The following is a 25,895-nucleotide window of genomic DNA, read 5'->3' as shown; positions in this document are numbered from 1 at the left end:
TGTCAGGACACCAATCACGTTGAATTACAGGCTCATCCTACTCCATATGACTTCATACTAACTAATGACATCTGCAATGACCCTAGTACCCAGTAAGGTACTAAGGGTTAGAGCTTCAACTTAAGGATGTTGAGGGGGAATGTAATTTAATCCATAACATTCTGTCTCTACATACATACATACGTACATACATGTTTTTGAACCATTTGAGAGTAATTGCAGACATGACACATATTGCTTCAGCATACAGTAGTAACATGCAGTATCGTATCTAAGAAAATTAGTCATAGTTCCCTATTATTATGTAATATCTGTTCTACATTCAGCTGGTCTTTGATAGCTGTTTTTTTCAAACACCAGGACCTAATCAAGGTTTATATGTTCGATTTGGTTGGCTCCTAAGTCTTGTTTATTTAAAAAAATTTTTTTGATGTTTGTTTATTTTTGAGAGACACAGAGTGAGAGTGGGGGAGGGGTAGAGAGAGAGACACACACATACACAGAATCTGAAGCAGGCTCCAGGCCCTGTATGTCTTGTTTATTTAGAGCAGTCGTCCTTTTTATTTTTATTTTATTTTATTTATTTATTAAAAAAAATTTTTTTTAATGTTTATTTCTGAGACAGAGACAGAGCATGAGTGGGGGAGGGGCAGAGAGAGAGGGAGACACAGAATCAGAAGCAGGCTCCAGGCTCTGAGCCCCAGTGCAGGGCTTGAATTCATGAACTGTGAGATCATGACCTGAGCCAAAGTCGGTCGCTCAATCGACTGAGCCACCCAGGCGCCCCTTTATTTTATTTATTTTAAAGTTTATTTATTTTGAGAGGGGGAGCGAGAGTGAGCACCAGGGAGGGGCGCAGAGAGAGGAAGAGAGAATCCCAAGTAGGCTCTACACTGTCAGGGCAGAGCCTGATGCAGGGTTTGAACTTATGAACAGTGAGATCATGACCTGAGCCAAAGTCCAGAGTCGGATGCTTAACGGACTGAGCCACCCAGACGCACCCATCCAAGAGTATTAATACAGAAGGCTGTATTAATATACGTGAGTATATATACAGAAGGCTCTTGATGGATAGTTAAGAAGGCTGTTTACATTAGTTGTCTCTGTTATAGTTATTCTGGCAAATGGACTTTATCTTTTTGTGTATCTCAGGGATTGTGTCACCACCTCAAAATGTTTATTTTATATGTGCAACACATATTCTGTATTTTAAGTTTTGACTATCTGGAACATACCCTTTCAATCTGGTGAAAATTCTCTTAGCTCATTCTCTGTAATATAGAAATACAACAATTAATGTTGTTCTCTGTGCAGATACTTTGCAGGTTCTCTACTGCATAGTTACTGTTTTTTCATTTGTAATTAGTAAGTATCTTGGAGTAGATACTTTGGAATTATGTAAAATATACTGTTCTCAAACTTCTGCCTATGAATTTTCTTAATCCATTGGTGGATCCTGTCTGCAGCAAAGTATTATTGGGTGTTCCAATGGTGATTTTCTTTTAGTATATATATATATATATATATTTTTTTTTTTATATATATATATATATATGACAATTTTTATATGTGCCAGGCTGTATGCAAGGCATTGGAAATACAGAGATTAAAAACATTCAGTCTGGGGTACTTGGGTGGCTCAGTCAGTCAAGTTTCCGACTTCAGCTCAGGTCACATTACAGCTTGTGAGTTCGAGCCCCGCATCAGGCTCTGTGCTGATAGCTCCGCACCTGGAGCCTGCTTTGAATTCTTTGTTCCCCCCGCCCCCGCTCATTCTGTGTGTGTGTGTGTGTCTCAAAAAGAAATAAACATTAAAAAAAAAAAAAAAAGAAACATTCAGTCCTTGGGACGCTTGGATGGCTCAGTTGATTAAGTCTGACTTTTGGTTTCAGCTCAGGTCATGATCTCTCAGGTTTGTGAGATCAAGCCCTGCATTGGGCTTTGTTGGCAGTGCAGAGTCTGCTTGGAATTTCTCTCTCACCTCTTTCTCTGCCCCTCCCCCATGCTCTCTTTCAAAGTAAATAAATAAACTTAAAAAAAAAAAAAAACTTAAAACCCCATGCCGTCCTTGCTTACAAGGAATTTGAAGTTTAGGTAGAAAGATTGTGTGTGTGTGTGTGTGTGTGTGTGTGTGTGTGTGTGTTTACCAGTGTGATGTATGCTTTCTAGGATTATGCATAGTATATTTTGGGAGTTCAAAGACTGCTGAATAAATTGAGCATAATAGGTAAGAATAAATTAACAAAAAATTGAGAGCATCAGTATAGGAATATATTAACTAACAGTGGTTTGGTTGTAGTTAACAGTGGTTGTGGGAGTATTTGGCAAAGTTAGAGATATTAGAGAAGCATTTTTAATTTTTTGAAGAGTTTTGTTGTTGTTCACTTGAGAGAGAACATGGTCAGGGGAGAGGGAGTGGGTCCCAAGCAGGCTCTGTACTATGCAGGGTTGGACCCCACAAACTGTGAGATCATGACCCAAGGTGAAATCAAGAGTTGGGCACCCAAATGACTGAGCCACCCAGGTGCCCCCAGAAGAGCATTTTAAAAAGAAAACACCATTCCTACCTTCTTGTAAAAGTAATCCACATCTGTTGTGGACAGCTTAGAAAAACTGAAGGTATAAAGAAGACAGCAAAATTTTACCGTAACTCCCATGCTTTGTTGCCTTTCTTATGTGTTCCTTCCCATTTTTCTGCCTCCCCCCCCCCCCTTTTTTTAAATACGGAACGTTTCACGGATTTGTGTGTCATTCTTGTGCAGGGACCATGCTAATCTTCTCTGTATTGTTCCAGTTTTAGAATATGTGCTGCTGAAGTGAGCACCTATTTTTTGGCTTTTGCGCAAAAGTGTATGGTTCTTTTAAAGTAATTGTAATTATTCACAATCTGATTTTTCCACTTAACATTAGATCATGTGCAATTTGTTTAAAATATTTCGAGATTTTAAATGGTTATATAAAATTTCGTGTTACAGATAGGTTGAAGTAATAGTCTTTTTTTTCCTCTCTGCTGCTTATGCCTGTGAACTTGACTGAAAGATTTTTTTGCAAGACAAAATTTTTTGTAAGACATTTTTTGTTTGCCTCTGTTCATCTCTATTAAATCATAGAATGGTTTTCTGAAATTTGTAAATATACAAAGGTACTTTTGGAAATCACAGCCAGTTGTAACCTGGTTTAAAAATAGCAAAAGTTTTCTTGAATATCAAATACAGGATTATAATTCATAATCATTCTGTGCTTTACAAATTTTAAGTATTGAGTGATATTAGTGGTCCTTAATTTTATTCCTTCATTTTAGAAATCAAAATATTGGGGTGCCTGGGTGGTTCAGTCAGTTGAATGTCTGACTCTTGATTTCAGCTCAGGTCTTGATCTTGCAGTTTGTGAGATTGAGCCCTGCATCGGGCTCTGCATTGACAGTGCTGAGCCTGCTTAGGATTTTCTCCTCTCTCTGTTTGCCCCCCTCCCTCCAAAAAAAAACTTTATTAAAAAAATGTTTTTTTAATGTTTTTATTTTTGAGAGAGAATGCGAGCCGGGGGAAGGGCAGAGAGAGACGGAGATACAGAATCAGAAGCAGACTCCAGGTTCTGAGCTTTCAGCACAGAGCCCGACGTGGGGCTCGAACCAATAAGCTGTGAGATGACCTGAGCCAAAGTCGGATGCCCAACTGACTGAGCCACCCAGGAGCCACCCAAAAAAACTTTAAAAAAGAAATCACAGTGTCAAAAAGTTCTCCAGCATTGGCAGGGAAGTTATCAGAGCCTCAAATAGAGTCTTAGTTAGCTTTCCTAGTTCCTTATACTTTTTATTCAAATGCTTTGTACTCCTCTCCCCCCAAGGCTTAGGTGTTCTGTGGAGGAGTTGTGAATAGTATTAGAGTGGTACAATTTTCTTGTGTATCTTGAACTTGCTTCTAAGACTGACTTGAGGAAAGGGGCTCTTATAGTTGGAAGAGATTAAAAAGAGAATGAGAACATTCTTGCACTGTCTTTCCCATCCAATTCTATTATTTTTTCCCTGTTAATAGTAAGTATTCCCAGCTCTAGTTGATTCCTGTTATTCATGGCAATAATATTTTGTGATATTGTTATGACACTGAATTAGCAAATACTAAATGGTTGTTCCTAGGGGAAATACAGGGTTAGATTCTTGTGAGCCTTGGATGACATTTGCATAAGACCAGCTGAAACATAATCTTATGTGTGCTTCTGTATAAAAATACCAGGGGCACCTGGGTGGGTCAGTCACTTAAGCACCTGACTTTGGCTCAGGTCATGATCTCACAGCTTGTGAGCTCGAGCCCCGCATTGGGCTCTGTGCTGACAGCTCAGAGCCTGGAGCCTGCTTCAGATTTTCTGTCTCCCTCTCTCTCTGCCCCTCACCCACTCGCACTGTGTCTTTCCCTCTCTCTCAAAGATAAATATTTAAAAAAATTTTAAAAATACTTTTAAAAAATCCAGCAATGAGATTTTTTAAAGGTAAACCATCCAAGCAGTTTTTATTCATTGATACTCATAAATACATACAGCTTCATTAGAGATTTCAGTTTTCCTCTTCAGTTTGAATGTGGATTATTAGGAGAGCCTTTTGCATGTCACGGTACAGGAAACAGATCACCCCTGCACTGCTACTTACGTTTACCTGTTAGAAGTAAAAATTAGTTGAGATGATTGTATATATTTTCTCTCTTCCTTTGAATGTCCACCAGTGTCACAAGAGTGACAGACCTGAAATTATAATCACCAAACAAACCCAAGGTAATTGTTGTCCACTTCCATTGGCAAATACAGCATAGAGGACATTGTCTGTGAATTGAGATCTTATTAAAGAAGAGATGGTGGAGGCTCATTTCCTTTACTAAGCATTGAGACATTTAAGTAAATCATATTCTTAGTGGAACATTTAGGAAGTTGTTAAAAACATTTACAAAGAGTTTTGTAATGTGGAAAACTCTTAAATTGTAATTGTTAATGTGAAAAAAGAATAAAAATGTACATAATCCACAATTGTACACATGATTAATGGCAAATGGTGGTATGTTTATTTTCTACTTTATTTTCTCCTCTTTTGTTTTAAATGTTTATTTATTTTTGAGAGGGGGGGAAGGGCAGAGAGAGAGGGAGGCAGGAGATCCAAAGTGGGCTTTGTGCTGACAGCAGAGAGCTAGATGTGGGGTTCAAACCCACAAACTGTGAGATCATGACCTGAGCTGACATCAGATGCTTAACTGACTAAGCCATCCAGATGCCCCTATTTTCTCCTCTTTTATCAGATAATCTGTTATTACCATGTGTTGTTTTCACAGTGGACCAAGGCTTAAAAATATGCAAGTTATGTAATAGACAATACAGATTTGACTCAGCATATATAATGGGATCATCAGTGTCCATAATAATGTGATATTGAGATGGAACAGGATCTTCAAGTGACTTCTAATAGTCGTTAGAGAGGGATTAATTTGTTCATTTAGGTTTTTTATGAGCTCTGAAAGATGCAGACTTCTAAAAACCTCCGTGTTCATCATCAGCAGTAATAAAGAGATTTTCTTAACCATATAGCAGTAAGAAAAGAAAACTAGCAATAATTACCTAATATTAATATGTATTCTGTTTATCTAATGTGGCAGATAAATTCTATTTACCTAACTTTATTTACCCAGGTTACCTAATTGAACTATATATAAATTCAATAAATTATTTTGTATAACTTTTTTTGCACTATATTTTTAAAATTCTGGTATACTTGACATATAACATTATATTAGTTTCATGTGTACAAATAATTCAGTATTTGCATATGTTGAAAAATGATCACCACAAATTTAGTAATAGCCATCACCTCACATAGTTACAAATTTTTTTTTCTTGTGATGAGAACTTTTAAGATCTGTCTTAGCAGCTTTCACATATGCAATACAGTATTGTTAATGAGTGTCCATTAACAAGTGTCCGTTACATCCCCATGACATATTTATTTTATAACTAGAAGTGGTGTACCTTTTGATCCCCTTCACCCATGTCTCCCACCTTCATCCCCTGCCTCTGGTCACCACCAGTCTGTTAATCTGTTTTCTTAAATGTATGAACTTGGCCTTTGTTTGTTTGTTTTGTTTTTAGATTCCACATGTAAGTTTCACCTATACAGTATTTGTCTTTTTCTGACTTATTTTACTTAGCATAGTTTCCTCAAGGTCCATCCATGTTGTTGAAACTGGCAATTCTTTTTTATGTTGAAACTCCATTCTTTTTTATGGCCAAATATTGTATTGCATACACACACACACACACACACACACACACACACAGATTTTCTTTATCCTTTCATCTGTTGATGGACACTTAGGTTGTAAACATGGGGTGCATATATCTTATTAAATTAGTAGTTTTATTTTCTGTGGATAATTACCCAGAAGTAGAATTCCTTGATCCTGGGGTAGTTCTGTTTTTAATATTTTGAGGAACCTTTATCCTGTTTTCCGTAGTAGCTATACCAATTTACATTCCCACCAGCAATGTACAAGGTATCCCTTTTCTCCACATCCTCACTGACACTTGTTTAACATTTTCTTTTTTTAAATCAGGGTTCCATCAAGGTTAGTTACATTAAAAAAAAATTTTTTTTAATGTTTATTTATTTTTGAAAGAGCGTGTGTGCGAGTGGGGAAGGGACAGAGAGGGAGGGAGGCACAGAATCCGAAACAGGCTCCAGGCTCTGAGCTGTCAGCAGAGAGCCTGATATGGGGCTCGAACCCATGAACCTCGAGATCATGACCTGAGCTGAAGTCAGGTGCTTAACTGACTGAACCACCTAGGCGCCCCCAAGGTTAGTTTATCTAAACAGATAAACAGTCACATAATCTGGAATAAGTCTTCCTTTTCTCTTCCAGTATTGTGTAAGCACATGTGAAAGGACAGTTTTTTTGACAGTCATATTTTCCATTTAAAATTAATTTTGGTTAAAAGTATTAAAAATGGTATTCCAAATAAAATAGTTGTTAGACTTGTGCCTTATTTGTCTGTGTGTTTGAAATAATGTACTAGTGAAACTGTCAGTTCTCCAGAAATAACTGTATTGAACTGAATTCTCCATTTGGAGAGACCTATCACATAGATGTCAAGCATGTAAGCATGTTTTTCAGTCTTACAGAGCTTCCAGCTAAAAACTATCCCAAGTTTTTGGTTGAAAACTTAATCCCAAATAGAATATGCAATTAAACTTGTATTTTTGTCATTTATAAATGGATACTATCTACTCATTAAAGGAGATCAAATAGGACCCTTACTGCTTTAGAATGATAATACATAATACTATATACTGAAATGGAAAAATATGTTCTTGTGGACGGAGAGAGGGTACAAGTGAGCAAGGGACAGAGAGAGAGAGAGAATCCCAGGGACAGAGGAGAGAGAGGGAGGAAGGGAGAGAGAGAGAAGCGGGGCTTATTTGAAGTGGGCCTTGTGTTTTACCTGAAGCGGGGCTTGAGCTCACCGGATCTGGGGCTCATGCTCACCTGGAGCGGGGCACAGGCTCACCCGAAGTGGGGCTTGAGCTCCCCTGATGTGGGACTCGAACTCACAAACCATGAGATCATGACCTGAGGTGAAGTCAGATATTTAACAACTGAGCCACCCAGGTACCCTGGAAAAATATATTCTTAAAAACAAAACTGAATTCTGACTTCTGTTTTTTAAGTTGAGTGAGATGGTGAAATTTTACAGTGTTTTACATTGAGTTTTTAATACACCGGAACATTAAATACTACCAATGAAACAAATCTCATTTATTTTGGGCGGTAACACATATAATAGATGGTTCAAATAGAATTTGAACACCTACAATTCAAAAGGTGTTGAGTAAGTTTCTTCTCCTCCTTACATTAAGTCATCTAATTCCCTTCCCCAGAAGCCATCACTGATAGTGTTTCTGGCATATCTTTAAAAAAAAATTTTTTTTTTAATGTTTATTTATTTTTGAGACAGAGAGAGACAGAGCATGAATGGGGGAGGGCATAGAAAGAGGGAGACACAGAATCGGAAGCAGGCTCCAGGCTCTGAGCCATCAGCCCAGAACCCGACACGGGGCTCGAACTCACGGACCGCGAGATCGTGACCTGAGCTGAAGTCGGACGCTTAACCGACTGAGCCACCCAGGCGCCCCTGGCATATCTTTTTATAAGTGATACAAGCATAAACAAATTTGAGAGTGTTTATAGCATACCACTGGCCTGCTTTGTTTGTTTGTTTGTTTCATTCCAACCAAGATAGTTTTATTTATTTGTTCTTTTTAGATTCTGTGGAATTTCCCATTTCTTTCTAAGGTGTATATTCATCAAGTTGAAAGCATAACTTTATTATTTTCATAAATAAACTTGAAAGCTTAGGAATTGGTCAGGTTTTATTGGTTATGTTTCTTGTGAAATTTCTTGTAATTTGTAATAATATCTTAAATTAATAATTTCTTGTAATTTGTAATATCTTAAATTAATAATGTACTTCATAGTTTGTAATAAGTTCTTCTGTGCTAGTTATTTGAATTTAATTCTGTATAGCAGTGGCAAGTTTTCAAATTAAGGTCAGAACTACTTTCATAATACTAAGATATTATTAGGCCTTTTTACTATGTTGACATTTGTATGTATGGTGTGAAAGCAGTAATGGATAAAGCTCTTGGCTCCTTAGCATGGTTCAAGGCAGTGGTATCAAATTTCTACTAATAGTCATTTTATGTTTACTACCACCTTATACTGGTAGTTGGAAAGAAAAAAAGTCAATTTCACCTGAGAATGTTATTGGTAAAACATTAAAAATAATTTAATTAAATATCAACCCTTGAGAATATATATATATATATATATATATATATATTTTTTTTTTTTTTTTTTTTTTAATGTTTATTTCTGGGAGAGAGAGACAGAGAGGGAGGGAGACAGAGAATCCCAAGCAGGTTCCACACTGTCAGTGCAGAGCCCAACTTGGGGCTCGAACTCACTAATTGTTAGATCATGACCTGAGCCGAAATCAAGAGTTGGATACTTACCTGACTGAGCCACCCAGGCGCCACTTTGGTTTTGCGTTTTTAATTTATTTAATTAATTTTTTAAATGTTTGCTTATTTTTGAGAGAGCACCGATGGGGGAGGGGCAGAGAGAGTGGGAGACACAGAATCTGAAGCAGGCTCCAGGCTCTGAGCTGTCAGCACAGAGTGTGTTGCAGTGCTCAAACCCATGAACCGCAAGATCATGACCTGAGCTGAAGTCTGATGCTTAACCAACTGTGTCACCCAGGCGCCTCTAATTTATTTTATTTTAAAATTTATTTATTTATTTTGAGAAAGAGAACGCGTGTATGCCCAGGGGAGGGGCAGAAAGAGAGGGGGAGAGAGAATCCCAAGCAGGGTCCGCATGGCCAGCATGGAGGCTGATGTGGGGCTCAAACTCACAAACCCATGAGATCGTGACCTGAGCTGAAATCAAGAGTCAGATACTTAACTGACTGAACCACCCAAGTGCCCCAATTTGTTTTTTATTATTATTATAATTATTTTTATTTTTTATTTATCCAAAGTGGGCTCCACACTGACAGCAGAGAGCCTGATGTGGGGCTCCAACTCACAAGCTGTGAGATCATGACCTGAGCCTAAGCTGGATGCTTAACCAACTGAGCCACCCAGGCCTCCTTCCCCCTCAAGTTATTTTAATTCCAGTATAGTTAACACACAGTGTTATATTCGTTTCAGATGTACAGTGTAGTGATTCACCTATTCCATACATCATCCAGTGTGCATTATGACAAGTGTACTCCTTAATCCCCATTACCTGTATCACCCATCCTCCCACCCACCTTGAATATATGTTTTTTTTAAATAGAGCATTCTGTGGATTAAATCATGTCTCTGTAAAATTTATATGTTGAGGCCCTAACCCCCAATGTGATGGGATTTGGAAATCTGGCCTTTGGGAGATAATTAGGTTTAAATGAGGGAATGAAGGTAGGGGCTTCCTGATGGGTCCCTATAAGAAGAGACACCAGAGTACTTGCTGTCTCTTTCTGCCATGTGAGGACACAGCAAGAAGGTGGCTGTCTGCAAACCAAGAGCCTGACTGTGCTGGCACCCTGATCTCAGATTTTCAGCTTCCAGAACTGTGAGAAAATAAATTTTTGTTTCAGCCTCTCAGTCGGTACTAGTTTGTTATGGCAAGCCAAGCAGACTAATGGATAGTGTGTGATGAAATGGGAAGTGTGGATAAAGCACTTTTGCTATTTACAGAAGTACAGTAGTTCCCTGAGGAAATTATTTAATATTCATATTAATATTAATATTCACTTTTTACAGAACCTGGTGTTTTACTTGAAAGAATGACAGACTGTTTAATAGAAGCAGAGCATGGATAGTGAGGGAGGAGACCAAGTTAACAATATCAGGAATGAAAGAGGAGCTATCACTACCGATCTTATAGACATTAAAACAATAATAAGAATACCATGAACAACTCTATGCCCAAAATGTGACAGCTTGAGTGAAACTGCTCAATTCCTTCAAAGAACAAACTACCAAAACCCACTCAGAAGGAATAGATAACTGGAATAGTCTTCATCTTTTTTTTTTTTTTTTTTTTTTTTTTTTTAAGTAGGCTTCGTGACCAATATGGGGACCTACATGGGGCATGAACTCATGTCCCTGAGATCAAGACCTCAACTGAGATCAGATTTGGATGCTTAACCAACTGAGCCACCCAGGTGCCCTAGAATAGTCTTCTTTTAAAGAAACTGAATTCATAGTTTAAAACCTTCCAGTGGAGGAAACTTGAAGTCCATCCAGATGGTTTCACAAGTGAATTCTACCAAACATGTAAGAGGAAAAGATACCAAATCTACACAGTGTCTCCCAGGAAATGTTAGAAGGAATACTTCCCAATTCATTATATGAGGCTTGATAATAAAACCAGATAAAGATGTTACAAGAAAAGAAAACTATGTTAATATTCTTCATGAGCATAGATGCAAAAGTCACGACAAGATGTGAGTTAAATTCCACCAATATATTAAAAGGATGATACATCATGACCAGTGGGATTTATCTTGGGAATGCAAGTGTGTTCCACATTTAAAAGTTGTTGAGGCTTATTCACTGTATTAAGACTAAGAAAAGCCATATGATCATCTGTGTACATGGAGAAGAAGCATTTGACAAAATTTTTCATACTTGATAAAAATTCTTACAAACTAGAAATTCTAGGAATTGAGTTTTTCTTTTATGTGATGAAGGGCATCTACAAAAGTATATAGCTAATGCCATAATGCTTACTAGTGAAGACAATGTTTTCTCCTTTAAGATGGAGAAGTGTGATAAGGCAAAAAAAGAAATAAAAAGTTTTTAGAACAGAAAGGAAGAAATAAATTGCCCGTATTTGCAGATGATAATGATTGTCTATGTAGAATACTTCAAGGAATCTACAAGAGAGATTCTAGGACCAACATGTGAATTTAGCAAGGTTGCAGAATATATGCACAATGTATAAGAATTAATTGTATTTGTTTATACTAGCAATGAACAACCAGGAATGGAAATAAGTAAAAAACAGTACCACTTAAGTGGCACCAAAAATAGGTGTAAATCTGACAAAGTGTATACAGGATCTGTGTGTCTAGAACTACGAAACACTGATGCAGCAAATCAAAGAAGGCCTAAATATTTGTAGAGAATTACTGTTTGTGGTTTGAAGACTCAGTATTGTTAAAATGTAATTTCTCCTCAGCCTGGTGCACCCAGATCAAAATCAGTAACACTTTTTTTTGTAGATAATGATAAACTGCTTTTAAAAATTATAAAATGGCAGAAGAACACAGATTGCTAGACCATTTGATAAAGAACAACATAGTTGGAGGATTTGATCTGAAATGTAGCTGATTTCAAGACCTTCTGTGAAGTTATAGTGATCAGGGTATTGAGGTAGACCCATAGAAAAAATGCAGTCAGTTGATTTCGATAAAGGTGTAAAGGCAATTCAGTAAAGATAGCCTTTTTTTCCACGTAATGGAGTCAGAACAATTGGACAGCATATGAGAAAAAAGAATTTTAAACTATCTTATACCTAATGTGGCAATGAACTGAAATAGATCAGAGATCTAAATGTAAAATGTAAAATAATACAATTGGCAGAAGAGAACAAAGGAGAGAAATCTTTGTAACCTTGGCTTAGATGAAATTTCTTACATATGACCAAAAGCATAACATAAATTGATAAATTGGATGTCGTTAAAATTAAAAACTTCCACTCTTTGTGGTGTGATTCTTGATTTCGACTCAGGTCATGATCTCATGGTTCATGAGTTTGAGCCCCTCACTGCTAGTGCAGAGCCTGTTTGGGATTTTCTCTCTCTCTCTCTCTCTCTCTCTCTCTCTCTCTCTCTCTCTCTTTCTCTCTCTCTCTCTCTCCCCCTCCCCCCAATAAACTTAAAAAAAGATAAAAACTTCCATTTTTTGAAAGATACTCTGAAGAGAGTGAAAAGAAGTGGCAGACTGAGAGAAGATATTTGCAGATCACATATCTGACAAAGATTTTATATGTAGAGTACAGAAATAATTCTGAAACTCTATAATAAGAAAAAAACCGAATTAAAGAATGAGCAAAAGATTTGAACCCGAAACTTCACTGGACACGATGTATGGGTAGCAAGTAAGGACTTGAAAGATTCTCTGCATCATTAGTCATTAGGGAAATGCAAATTATAGCCACAGTGAGATGTGACTGTACGCTTGTTAGGGTGACTAAGAAAATAAACAATCCTTCTCTCCCTAGCTGACAATATTAAGTATTAGTGAGGATGTAGAGCAACTGGAACACACACATTCCCACATACAATACATTGCTGTGGGAATGCAAAATGGTACAGCCACTTTGGTAAATCTTTTGAAAGCTTCCCATAAAGTTAAACAAAAACTTCCATGAGCCTGTAGTTTTGTTTTTTAATTAAAAAAAAATTTTTTTTAATGTTTATTTTTGAGAGAGAGCACTAGTGAGGGAGGGGCAGAAAGAGAGAGGGGAACAGAGGATCTGAAGTGGGCTCTGTGCTTACAGCAAACAGCCTGATATGGGGCTCAAACTCATGAAACCACGAGATCATGACCTGAGCTGAAGTCCGACGCTAAACCAACTGAGCCACCCAGGCGCCCTCCACCATTGTAGTTTCAATCCTAGATATTTACTCAGGAAAAATGAAGACTTAACAGTTCACACAAAAACTACATGTGAATGTCAGTAGCAATTTTGTTCAAATTGTCAAGTGCTACAGGCATTCTCCTGAATTGGAGAATGGATAAACAAAATGTGGTATATCCATAGAATTCAATAATAAAAAAGGAATTATTGGTGGGGGGCACCTGGGTGACTTAGTCGGTTAAGTATCTGACTCTTGATTTCAGCTCAGGTCACGATCTCATGGTTTATGGGATTGAGCCCCGTGTTGTGCTCTGTACTGATGGTGTGGAGTCTGTTTGGGAGTCTCTCTCCCACTCTCTGCCTCTCCCCTGCTTATTCTCTCTCTCTCTCTCTCTCTCTCTCTCAGTAAATAAATAAAACTTAAAAAAATGGAATTATTGGTACTTGCTACAACATTGGTGAATATCAAAAGTGTTAAGCTACGTGAAAAATGCCAGACTCAAAAAGGTACACAGTGTGTGATTCTATTTATCTGACATTCAACAAAAGAGAAAAATTACAGTAATGGGAAACATCAGTTGTTGCCAGGGATTAGGGGTAGTGATAGGAGATTGATAACAGAGGGTTCTGCATCTTGGTTGTGGTTGTTTGATGATTCACGCTTTTTTTTTTTTTTTTTTTTTTTTTTTTGATTCACGCTTTAAAAAGCGCTGCTGCTCACGGAGTGCCTGGATGGCTCTGTTGGTTAAGCGCCTGATTATAGATTCTGGCTCAGGTCATGATCTCGTGGTTTTTCTCATTTAACCTTTCGTCGGGCTCTGTGCTGACAGTGTGGAGCCTGCTTGGGATTCACTCTCTCCTCTATCTCTTTCTCTTCCCTGCTCTCTCTCCCTCAAAATAAATAAACATTAAAAAAAATCTCTGCTGCTTGGTTTATATCCCATACAGTTAAATCAGAATGAAGATGAGAGACTTAAAGCCTGGCTTTGGGAACTGCTGGTTTTGGCTCATACTTGAATCTTTGAATTCCTTATTCCTAGTTTAGGAGATTACTTTATCTAGAAAATGTTGCATCATTTTTACTTTTGCAAAGATGAATTCAGTAATCCAGTGAGACTTCGTTTGTTCAGTTTTTATTGGCTTAAATAGTTGGTAAGTTAATACATAATCCAGTTTAAAAAACACATAAAAATGGAAAAGCTCTCTTGTTTTGTATGCTAATGACAAGGGGAAAAACCACACTGAGTTTATCTCCATTGAAACAATTGATAGTACAGATTTCTGTATCCCAGAATCACACTTGTGGAATATTGAATTATTTTCTAATTAAGTCGACAGCCAGAATTATGTTCACGTGTGGATTATATGTAAAAGCTCTTGAAATGGCACAGAAAACAATCTAAAAGCCCAAGTATAGTATTAAGTAACATGTTAAATTGGTCAAGTTCAGTATCCACTAAAATGTTTCAGTAACTTCACAGCTAAGTATGCAGTGCAAGCTCCTTACCCCAGGTTATGAAGAGTTCTGCAGTTGAAACTGGCTGAAAGCTATAAAAGTTGGAAAACTCCTACACTGAGAGTTAAATAAAATTGATTTTTAGGGGTGCCTGGGTGGCTCTGTTGGTTGAATGTCTGACTTCAGCTCAGGTCATGATCTCATGGTTTGGGAGTTCGAGCCCTGGATTGGGCTTGCTGTTGTCAGTGCAGGGCCTGCTTTGGAACCTCTGGCTCCCTCTCTCTCTGCTCCTCCCCACTAATATATTCTCTCTCTCTCAAAATAAACATTTCAAAAAATTTGCTTTTTAACGTACAATTTATTTATCAACAAATTTATGGTAGTCTTAAAATGCTCTTTTTTTTCTTTCCTTCCCCCCCCCCCCCCCCCGAGAGCAAACAAGTGAGCAGGGGAGAGGGGCAGAGGGGGAGAGATAGAATCTTTATTTTTTTATTTTTTAAGTTTATTTTGAGAGAAGGTGCAAACTGGGGAGGGGCAGAGAGAGAGACTCCAAAGCCGGCTGTCCCTGTGAGTGCAGAGCCTGATGCAGGGCTTGAAACTCCTGAACTGTGAGATCATGACCTGAGGGGAAGTCTGACACTTAACCGACTGAGCCACCCAGGCCCCCGATGGGGGGGGAGGGGGGGGGAAGAAAACCCAAATGGGGGAGGGGCAGAGAGAGAGGGAGGCTGAGAATCCGAAACAGGCTCTAAGCTGACAGTGCAGATCCCAGTGTGGGGCTCAAACCTACAAACAGCAAGATTGTGACCTGAGCTGAAGTCAGATGCTTTATGGATTGAGCCACCCAGGTGCCCCTCATGTTAACATTTTTAATCAATTTTTATTGAGATGATTGTATGTTTAGTGCATTTGGAAGAAAAATACCAAATGGGGCGCCTGACTGGCTCAGTTGGTTAAGCATCCAACTTTGCCTCAGGTCATGATCTCACAGTTTGTGAGTTTGAGCCCTGTGTTGGGCTCTGTGCTGACAGCTCGGAGCCTGGAGCTTGCTTCAGATTCTGTGTCTCCCTCTCTTCTCTGCCCCATCCCCACTCATGCTCTGTCTTAAAAAGTAAATTTAAAAAAATAAAAAAAAAATACCTAATGGTCCCATGTACTTTGTCTAATTTCTCCCGGGGGTAACAGCTTGGAAATGATAGCACAATATCACAAGATGAGATTAATACTGATTTTAATCTGTAGATCTTATACAGATTTCTTGAGTTTTACTGGTGCTCGTGTGAGTAATTTTCTGTAATTTCATTATATGTATATATTTGTGTATTTACCACCACAGTCAAGATCCTTAACAGTTCATCACCACAGTAGTTCCCCTTTTATAATCACACCCCTTCCCTATCCCTAACTCCTGTTCTCCATTTTTGTTATTTTGTTATTTCAAGAATGTCACATAAATGACAGTGTACAATCAGATATAACCTTTTGGATAGGTTCGTGTATCTGCTACCACAGTCAAGATACAGAATCATGTGAACTTTTAAAAACTACTTATATAAACAGCTGTCTTGTTTATTCTTTAAAAAACTGAATGGTCTCATTATAATTTCTCCTAATTTGTTGAGGATTCACATTTATTAAAGATTGGGCAGTGAAGAAAAAGAGATCATGATGATGCTTTTGTTACTGGCCTTGTTTACCACTCATGTAGGTCCCCTCAAAGTTCTGGGACTTTGTAGGTATCAGATCTCATTTAGGGTAGACTATTCATCCCAGGACGTACTTACTGGTTTGGCTATCGATAGTCTTAAAAATTTTTTTAAGTTTATTTATTTATTTTGAGAGAGCATGAGTGGGGTAGAGAAAGAGGAATTCTAAGCATGCTTACATGGTCAGCACAAAGCCTGACATAGGGCTCAAAATCACAAAACTGTGAGATCATGTCCTGAGTTGAAATCAAGAGTCAGACGCTTAACCAGCTGAGCCACCCAGGTGCCCCTGGAGATCAATAATCTTAAAATAGAGGTTTCCAGGCTAAGGTTCTGACAGTGGAATCCAGGTTTGTGTTAATCATGTGGGGATCTTAAAACCTTTTATTATTTTTAAAAGTTCCATACTTATTGTACTTGCTATCCTAGCTCTTTAATACATAGATAATTTGCTCTTGGTTAGAATTATTTCATCTCAGTTTGGGAAAACAAGCTTTTTTTTGTGATCAGAAGCTCTGATTACTGGTTGACATGGTAAGAATTACTTGATTTGATTATTGGACCAAATTCTGCCATAGCTACTGTAGTCAGGCACAATACCTACTTACAAACTGTCAGTCTTTTGATAGCAGTGTGTGTGTGTGTGTGTGTGTGTGTGTGTGTGTCTTTTGAACCTGTCAGGTAGTTAGTGCTCACTGATAAATTGTTGAAATGAATTGAATTTCTCATTATGCTTCCCTTTGCCATGGAGATTTTTCAACTGTTTCAGCAATTTCTAAATGTGTGTGTATTCATGGCTGGGAACTGCCTCAGTACATTTGGTAGTGCCTGCTCATTACCCTATATTAATTTTTCTATCTAATTTCCAACTTAAGTCTTACCCTTACTAATGAATACCTTCCTGTTCTTTCTCTTCATTGTACTATTTGTTTCATAATTTTTGAGGCTTTGTTAGCATTCATGTACAGTTTTTGTTACTTTATTTGGAGGCTTAGGTTTAATAAAATGAGTTCTTGTTTAGCACAGTTCTACAATGTGAAATTTGTAATGACTGTTATTGAAGGAAAGCACTTACGGTTTTTTTCTATTCACTTTTCTATCTTCAGGTATAATTTTGGTATAATTGCCACATGATGAAGCTTACAAAACCTGTTACTTTGTGTCAGTTGCGACAAGAACCATAATTATAATGCTGGTATAGACTTGTGTGCACAAACAGTGGAGAACTAAGTCTGGATATTCCACTTTGTTCAACAGACTAGTCACTGTGTTGGCTAACAGAATAGTAGATTTCATTTAAAATAGTATCTTTGAGCAAAAAGAATCTTGGAAGTTATGTACATTAACTTCCTTGTCCAGGTTGAGAACACATAGGCAGAAAGTTGAGTGGTTTGCTTATTTTTGGGGAGTAGTTGAAAGCTTGAAGGCTAAGAATATGCTGCAAACTCTTGTGAACTCAGGAGTCTTTGTATTTGCCAAAAATAGAGATGGGTCCAACCACCACAAGGTCTGAAATCTGTTCTCTGAACTTAGAAGTGATACTCAGTAAATCAGAATGATATGCTATATGTGGTGCAGGGTATAATATAAAGTAGGCACTTGATGAAATTTTGCTTATTGCTTGAAACATTGAAGGCTTGTGTGTACAATAAAGACATGATGAGTTCATTGTTTCATGTGGATTTTTTTTCCTTAGCCATTTGGTTTTCTTGTTAGTATGTAGTGTTTAATAATCATACCCAAATTACTTGTCCTCTCTGTACCTTAGTTTCTTTCTTGTCCCACCTTCCCTCCACACTAGATAGATGAACATGCTTTGGGGACAAACGTGAGTGTAGTTTAAGTTGTTCTGTTAATGTAGCTTAAGTGAATAATAGAGTAAGTAGAAATCACAGTAATTATGAAGGATAAAGCTCTTATTTTCATTTTCTCCATTTGGTGGTATATAGTTCCTTGAAGTGTAGCCCCTAAAAATGTTTGTTTGTTTGTTTATTTGTTTTTAAAAATTTATTTTAGGTAGGTTCCATGCCTAGATTGGGGCTTGAACTCATGATCTTGAGATCAAGAGTTGGAGGCTCTACTGACTGAGCCAGCCAGACACCCCTAAAGATGTTCATTTGATTTTTATTTATTTTTGAGCTTTTTAAAACAATTTATTATTTTTTTTTAGAGAGAGCACAAGCAGGGGAGAGGGGCAGAGGGAGCGAGAGAGAGAATCCTAAGCAGGCTCCCTGCTCAGCACGGAGCCCCAATGTAGGACTCCATCTGATGAACCTGATGTCATGACCTGAGTCGAAATCAAGAGAATATTTTTTCTGTTCAGATGTTAGTGTTGCTTGTATGAATATGTAAATACACAATGCTGAGAAACACGTTTTTGTGGTAGTTGTTTTGATCCTGAAATTAGATATACATACTTTCCACATTCATATGAAATAGGATAGTTTATTGCTCTTTTTACACTATTCCTAGGAAATTTGAAAGGACAAAAAAGATTAAAAATTAGAAAGAAAAAGAAAACTTTTTTTTACAATTTTTTTTAATGTTTATTTATTTATTTTGAGTAAGAGTGAGAGCCCACAAGTCAGGGAGGGGCAGAGAGAGAGGGAGAGTGAATCCCAAGCAGACTCCGTGCTGTCAGCACAGAGCCTGATGTGGGGCTCGATTTCATGAACTTCAGGATCATGACCTGAGCCGAAATCAAGTGTCAGTCACTCAACTAACTGAGCCATCCAGATGCCCCCCAGATTTAAACATTTTTTTAGTTATTCTTGCATAAATAAAATGGGGTTTTATGATAAGCTTAATATTTTTATTTATTTTAAAAAAATGTTTATTTTGGGGGGCACCTGGGTGAATCACTTAAGTGTCTGACTTTGGCTCAGGTCATGATCTCGTGGCTCCTGAGTTCAAGCCCTGAGTCAGGTGCTCTGCTGACAGCTCAGAGCCTAGAGCCTCCTTCTGACTCTGTGTCTACTTCTCTCTCTGCCCCTCCCCTGCTTGCACTCTGTCTCTCTTCCTTTCTCAAAAATACATAAACATTAAATTTTTTTTTATGTTTTTATTTATTTTTGAGACAGAGAGCTGGGGAGGAGCAGAGAGAGGGGGAGACACAGAATCCAAAGCCAGGCTCTGAGCTGTCAGCACAGAGCCCGACGTGGGGCTCAAACTCACAGACTGTGAGATCATGACCTGAGGCGAAGTCGGATGCTCAACCGACTGAGCCACTCAGGTGCCCCCATAAACATTAAACAAAAAGAATTTTTTTTTTTCTAATGGAAAAGAGTGTGTGAGCAGGGGAGGGGCTGAAAGGGAGGCAGACAGAGAATTTGAAGCTGGCTCTGTGCTGACAGCAGAGAGCTCAACATGGGGCTCGAACCCACGAACTGTGAGATCATGACCTGAGATGAAGTCGGATGCTTAGCCACTTGAGCCACCCTAGTGCCCTGAAAACTTCATATATAGATATAGATATAGATATAGATATAGATATAGATATAGATATATACACACACACACATTTTTAAAATTAATTATTATATATTTTTTTGAGAGAACACAAGTTGGGGAGGGGCAGAGAGAGAGAGAGGCAGAGAATCTGCACTGTCAGCACAGAGACTGATGTGGGGCTCAAACCCACAAACTGTGAGGTCATGACCTGAGCCAAAGTCAGACTCTGAACTGACTGAGTTGCCCAGACGCCTCCTGAAAACTTCATTTTAACAATGTGAACGGTTCTCAGTGGTTCTACCCTACCCCCTACCTCACACATGCACAATACTCAGCACACACACCCCACACTGTTAAAAACTGTGGTTTTTTCCTTCCGTCAGCCTGAATTTTATAATAAATGCTTATTAGCACTTATTCTGTGAATTGACCTTTTTAAAATATATAACTGGTCTCTGCCATTAAATCCAATAGTTCATTTTGTAAATAGGTTGACTAAAAGCTAGAAATGATACTTATTTGAAAAAGGAAGAGAAGTGTAAAAAATAACTCATTTAAAAATATTTTCAAGCAGTGCTTAGTGCTGATGTTTGTAGTGAAAGTACTTTTTCCCTACCCTAGTGTCCTAGAACGAAAACTTCACCATGGCTACAGAAATTGGTTCTCCTCCTCGTTTTTTCCATATGCCAAGGTTCCAACACCAAGCACCTCGACAACTCTTTTATAAGCGACCTGATTTTGCCCAGCAGCAAGCAATGCAACAGCTTACTTTTGATGGAAAACGGATGAGGAAAGCAGTAAACCGAAAAACCATAGACTATAATCCATCTGTAATTAAGTATTTGGAGGTAAGTTAATGTGCTTCTGATGATCAAACTTTGTGTTTTTTTAAAAAAAGAAAGTTTTTAAAATACAGGGTTATAAGCGTAGCTGTGTCCTTGGATTAATGGGATGGAGTGCAGTTCCAGAGTGCAGCTGGTCACCAGTACATTTTGACTCTTTGCATGTGTGAGTCTTCTCAAAAATTGTGAAATTTAAACTCTAATTTAGAAATATGCCTTGTTCTAAAGTTCATAGCAAATCTCAGAAAATGGTACTTTAATCCCTAGGCCAGCCTTAAGACACTTGTTAAACCCACGTACATATGAAATGTTGACACTACCAATATGAGGATATTCCTGTGAGAACACACGTTCAGAATAGCGGTTCTGCATGTCTGAGGCTCTGGCGCAAGGCACAGGGACTCTTCAGGCCCTGCTGGGGGGTGGCACTCACAGGCAGGATAGGGGTCTGCAGAAACCTCTGTCTGATCTTTCTCCCTTTGAGTTCTTTATTTACTTGTCTTCACCAAGGAATTAGTCTCTGTGACTCGCTTTTGATTACTAACCCTATTACTTTGATCAGGTTTTGGTCTTCTCTGGCCTCCAATGAAGAAAATGTTTGCTTTTTCTTACCTGAGACCTGTTAAAGACCTGTTGGCATATTGGATATAATTAGTATGTTGCAGACATGAGAAAAAGATTCATTCAGAGGTGAAGACAGATTTAGTTTTTTCCAGGTAATTCAGTTGCAAAACTAGTCTAAGAGAGCTTGAGATGTCTTAAGACAACCAAGGGCAGGATACCAGAAATTGTTTTGTGCTGAGGATTTTGAAGAAATTGAAGACATCTGCCTATCTATCCCTTATTCTTTTTCCTTTTATTAAAGTACGGTGAGAATGGTCAGCAATATCTTGGATGATTGGTTGGGGATGAGGTGTAGTAAAGAGAGGAGGGAGATTCTAAGCAATGTAGGTAGGGTAAGAGCTCTCTCTCTCTCTCTCTCTCTCTCTTAATTTTTAATTTTTTTAAATGTTTATTTTTGAGAGAAGGGGAGAGACAGAATATGAGTCGGGGGGAGGGGCAGGGGGCGAGAGAGAGAGAGAGAGAGAGAGAGAGAGAGAGAGAGAGAGAATGAATGAATCTGAAGCAGGCTCTGAGCTGTCAGCACAATGCCCAACACGGGGCTCGAACTCACCAACCGTGAGGTCGTTACCTGAGCTAAAGTCAGACACAACTGACTGAGCCACCCAGGTGCCCCTGATTTAAAAAAAAAAAATTTTCTGGGGCACCTGGGTTGCTTGGTTAGGCGTCCGACTCTTGGTTTTGGCTTAGGTCATGATTTCACACGTTGTGGGTTTGAGCCCCACGTCAGGCTCTGTGCTGGGAGCTCAGGGTCTCCTTGGGATTTCTCTCTCCCTCTCTCTCTGCCCTTTCCCCATTCATGCTCGTTCTTTCTCTCACACACACAAAAATAAACAAACATAGAAAAAAAATTTTTTTCTGTGTTTGAGAGAGAGAAGGAGTGCTGTGTGCACATGAGTGGCAGAAGTGCAGAGAGAGGGGGAGAGAGAAAATCCTAAGCAGGCTCTGTGTTGTCAGTGCAGAGTCCAAGGTGTAGCTTAACCTCACCAACAGAGGTCATGACCTGAGCCAAAATCAAGATTCTGGTGCTTAACCCACTGAACCACTCAGGCACCCCTAGGATAAGATCTCTTTAAGATACCCACTGTTATCTTTGTGTTAGAACCTGTGAAAAGGTTTTAATCCTATTTTCTCCCCATTTGATAGCAGCTTACATTCTGTTAATGCTTACTTTAGTTTGAAACTGAGTATAATGCGCCATATGTTAATTAATTAATTTGTTTATTTCAAACAGAATAGAATATGGCAAAGAGACCAGAGAGACATGCGGGCAGTTCAGCCTGACGCAGGTTATTATAATGATGTGAGTATTAAGATGTGTCACACTAGTTTAATAAAACCTCTTTGCTTGGACATTTGAACCTAAAACTATGTGACCTCAAATGCAACATGGAATTTTCTTTTTACGGATTTATAATTAAAACAAAAGATTCCTAAAGAGATAATATAACATGTATGTACTCCATTGGTTTTTATCTCAATTAAAATTTTTCTTGTACTCTAATGGTGGGTGAACTTTTTATTTGGGGCTTAAAGCCATGTCTAACAAAAGACTGCACTACCTCAAAGTCTGTGGAATACAAAAGCTAATTTTAAATTTGGCTTATTGTGAAACATGTTTTTATTATGTTGACCTTGAGAGGTAATTGGTGAAATCTGGTACTTGATTTTTTTGTTTGTTTATTAATAATGGGCATTTAACTGTCCTGTGTCTCAGTTTTTTAAATTTAATTAATACTGACTGATTATTATCTATAATAATATTTTTTTTGAAAGTCCTGTATAGTCTTGAATTTGTCTTTACATGTTGAAATAATTACCTTGCTCTGTCCCTGGTTTATGCTCTGTGCATAATCAGGAGCTCTTTAAAACCCAATTTTCTCTTTTTGTAGCTGGTCCCACCTATAGGGATGTTGAATAATCCTATGAATGCAGTAACAACAAAATTTGTTCGAACATCAACAAATAAAGTAAAGTGTCCCGTATTTGTTGTTAGGGTAAGTATTCTTTTGGATGTTTTTTGGAAAAGTTAATCCTGAGTTAATCTGTACATATACTTAACAGGACAGAGAAAATTAAATTATTTTAAATATATATCTGGTATGAACATTAGTGTGTTGCTAATAAATCTTTTGAAATACCCACTTACCCACTATAGCGACATTGAGTAAGATACTGCTTTTGGATTGTTCTTCATGTTACAATTTCCATAGAATTCTCTGCGCAGGCCATGGATCTATATTGCAGCAGGTCTCGGACTTGCTCTTGAATAGGGATGCTTTTGCTGCTGTTTAGAAAGTGCATCTCATAGGGGCGCCTGGGTGGCGCAGTCGGTTAAGCGTCCGACTTCAGCCAGGTCACGATCTCGCGGTCTGTGAGTTTGAGCCCCGCGTCAGGCTCTGGGCTGATGGCTCGGAGCCTGGAGCCTGTTTCCGATTCTGTGTCTCCCTCTCTCTCTGCCCCTCCCCCGTTCATGCTCTGTCTCTCTCTGTCCCAACAATAAATAAAAAACGTTGAAAAAAAAAAAAATTAAAAAGAAAGTGCATCTCAGGGTTAATGAAGACTGTTAGGTGTCACTAGTAAGGAAAATACCTGAGAAGAGCTAAAGACCAATGGTCAACCATAAATATTAGCTCCATTAAGGTACATAGTAGGTACTCCATACATTTGCATGAAATTAAAAAATGTATATTTAAAAAAAATTTTTTTTTTTAATGTTTATTTATTTTTGAGACAGAGAGAGACAGAGCATGAATGGGGGAGGGTCAGAGAGAGGGAGACACAGAATCTGAAACAGGCTCCAGGCTCTGAGCTGTCAGCAGAGAGCCCGACGCGGGGCTCGAACTCACGGACCGTGAGATCATGACCTGAGCCGAAGTCGGACGCTTAACCGACTGAGCCACCCAGGCGCCCCTTAACATTCTTTTTCTTAATGTTTATTTAGTTTTTTTCAGACACACACACACACACACACACACACACACACACACACACACAGAACATGAGCAGGGGAGGGGCAGAGAGGGAGGGACACACAGAATCCAAAGCAGGCTGCAGGCTCTGACCTGTCAGCACAGACCCCGATGCAGGGCTCGAAATCACAAACTGTGAGATCATGACCTGAGCCAAAGTCAGACACTTAACTGATGGAGCCACCCAGCCGCCCCAGAACATCTTTTGAAATGAATAAAATCTGAGCGTTTTGCATCACAGTACAGAAGGGTAAAACTTTATTTGTTGGAGTTCATTAGATAAATTTCTTATATGGTGATCAAACTGTAAGATCTTAGGAGACACTTGCACATAGTGGAGGCAGAGTCCAAATTATAAGAAATTAAAACATAAAAACAGGGTCCTGTGCCTATATAGTTGGTTGCCTGTAGTATTTACTTGGTTACAATCCATAGCAGATAACAGGAACTAGGAAAGTAGGAAGATTTTATTCATAATAGTCAAAGTCGTGATGTGCAGGTAAGCAGTAAAAAGCCAGGTTTACCAAGTAGTCTTTAAAAAAAAAATTTTTTTTTAATCTATTTGAGAGAGAGTGCACGTGCAAGTCGGGGAAGGACAGAGAGGGTGGGGGGAGAGAGAATCCCAAGCAGGCTCTGTGCTGTCAGCACAGAAGCCAATGTGGGGCTTGAACTTGGAAACAGTGAGATCATGATCTGAGCCGGAACTAAGAGTCAGACACTCAACCAACTGAGCCACCCAGGTGCCCCTTATTTTTAAAAATTTTTGTTTATTTTGAGAGAGTGCGCAAGCAGGGGAGGGGTAGAGAGAGAAGGAGAGAGAAAGAATCCCAAGCAGGTTCTGAGCTGTCAGTGGGGAGCCCTATGTGGGGCTTGAACTCACAAACTGTGAAATTGTTGACCTGAGCCAAAACCAAGAGTCAACACTTAACTGACTGAGCCACCCAGGCACCCCCCCAAATAGTCTTTATGTGTCTCATCCTGCTATTCTGATAAGCACACTTCCAGTTTTCAAGTATGTGTTACAATTTTTAGTTTGGAAAGTGCAGTTGTTGTATTTTCATTTCATGTATTTACATTGTCTAAGGAAAATTAGTGTGTAATCTGTCATGGAAACTTGAAAATAAAAAGTTGAGAAAAAAATGTTGTGTTTTGAATTGATAAGCATATGTCACAGATTTCCTTCAGTATACAAATAATGGCATTAAAATATTGCTGTAGTGTTAGTCATGAGTGTTGTATTACATGTTTTGGAAAGTAGATCACTATAAGACTGCTTGATACTGTGAACAGAGGAGAGCTTTTTAAAGTACATTTAGTTGCCAGGAAAAGTTTGATAGCCTTGATGTCCTTAAATTAGCTTTTTTCATAAAACACCACTAACTTTTCTGCTTGAATTGGTCCACTAGCAGATGTAATTCTTTTTTTTTTTTTTTTGGTGACTGACCATTTTATTTGTTAGCCTGCCTTGTATCCTAGAAAAATGTGGTCTTCGCAAATTTTGTTTTTAAAGGTTCTTTAATGTATGTAGGTATATGTAACTTAACCAGGTACTTATAATATATTTACCATTATTAATTTAGTTTATGGGCTAAAGTGCTAGAGCTTTCCCTGCACTGTGTTAACATTTTTTTTTTTTTTTCTGACAAAGTACTTATAAATCTGAACTACGATTCAGTGAAAGTATT

At 38.3% G+C, this 25,895-nt stretch overlaps 1 protein-coding gene and 1 non-coding gene across 5 annotated transcripts in view; one reads left to right on the top strand and one right to left on the bottom strand.

Annotated features, from left to right (window-relative positions):
- Positions 1 to 25,895, top strand: part of WDR33 (WD repeat domain 33) — a 106,763-nt gene that overhangs the window by 16,801 nt on the left and 64,067 nt on the right. For all 4 annotated transcript variants that reach the window (XM_049615779.1, XM_049615778.1, XM_049615781.1 and 1 more), the window contains exons 2-4: positions 20,397 to 20,623; positions 22,473 to 22,541; positions 23,131 to 23,235. In XM_049615779.1, the coding sequence (XP_049471736.1) occupies positions 20,420 to 20,623; positions 22,473 to 22,541; positions 23,131 to 23,235 (378 nt within the window). In that variant the 5' untranslated portion in view covers positions 20,397 to 20,419. The remainder of the gene's footprint in view (positions 1 to 20,396; positions 20,624 to 22,472; positions 22,542 to 23,130; positions 23,236 to 25,895) is intronic.
- Positions 2,718 to 2,824, bottom strand: LOC125912058 (U6 spliceosomal RNA). The gene has a single exon (XR_007454609.1). It is a non-coding gene; the product is annotated as a U6 spliceosomal RNA (small nuclear RNA).

Source organism: Panthera uncia, assembly GCF_023721935.1.
Source record: "Panthera uncia isolate 11264 chromosome C1 unlocalized genomic scaffold, Puncia_PCG_1.0 HiC_scaffold_3, whole genome shotgun sequence".
NCBI lineage: Eukaryota > Metazoa > Chordata > Mammalia > Carnivora > Felidae > Panthera > Panthera uncia.
This window is presented reverse-complemented; position numbering and strand designations above follow the sequence as displayed.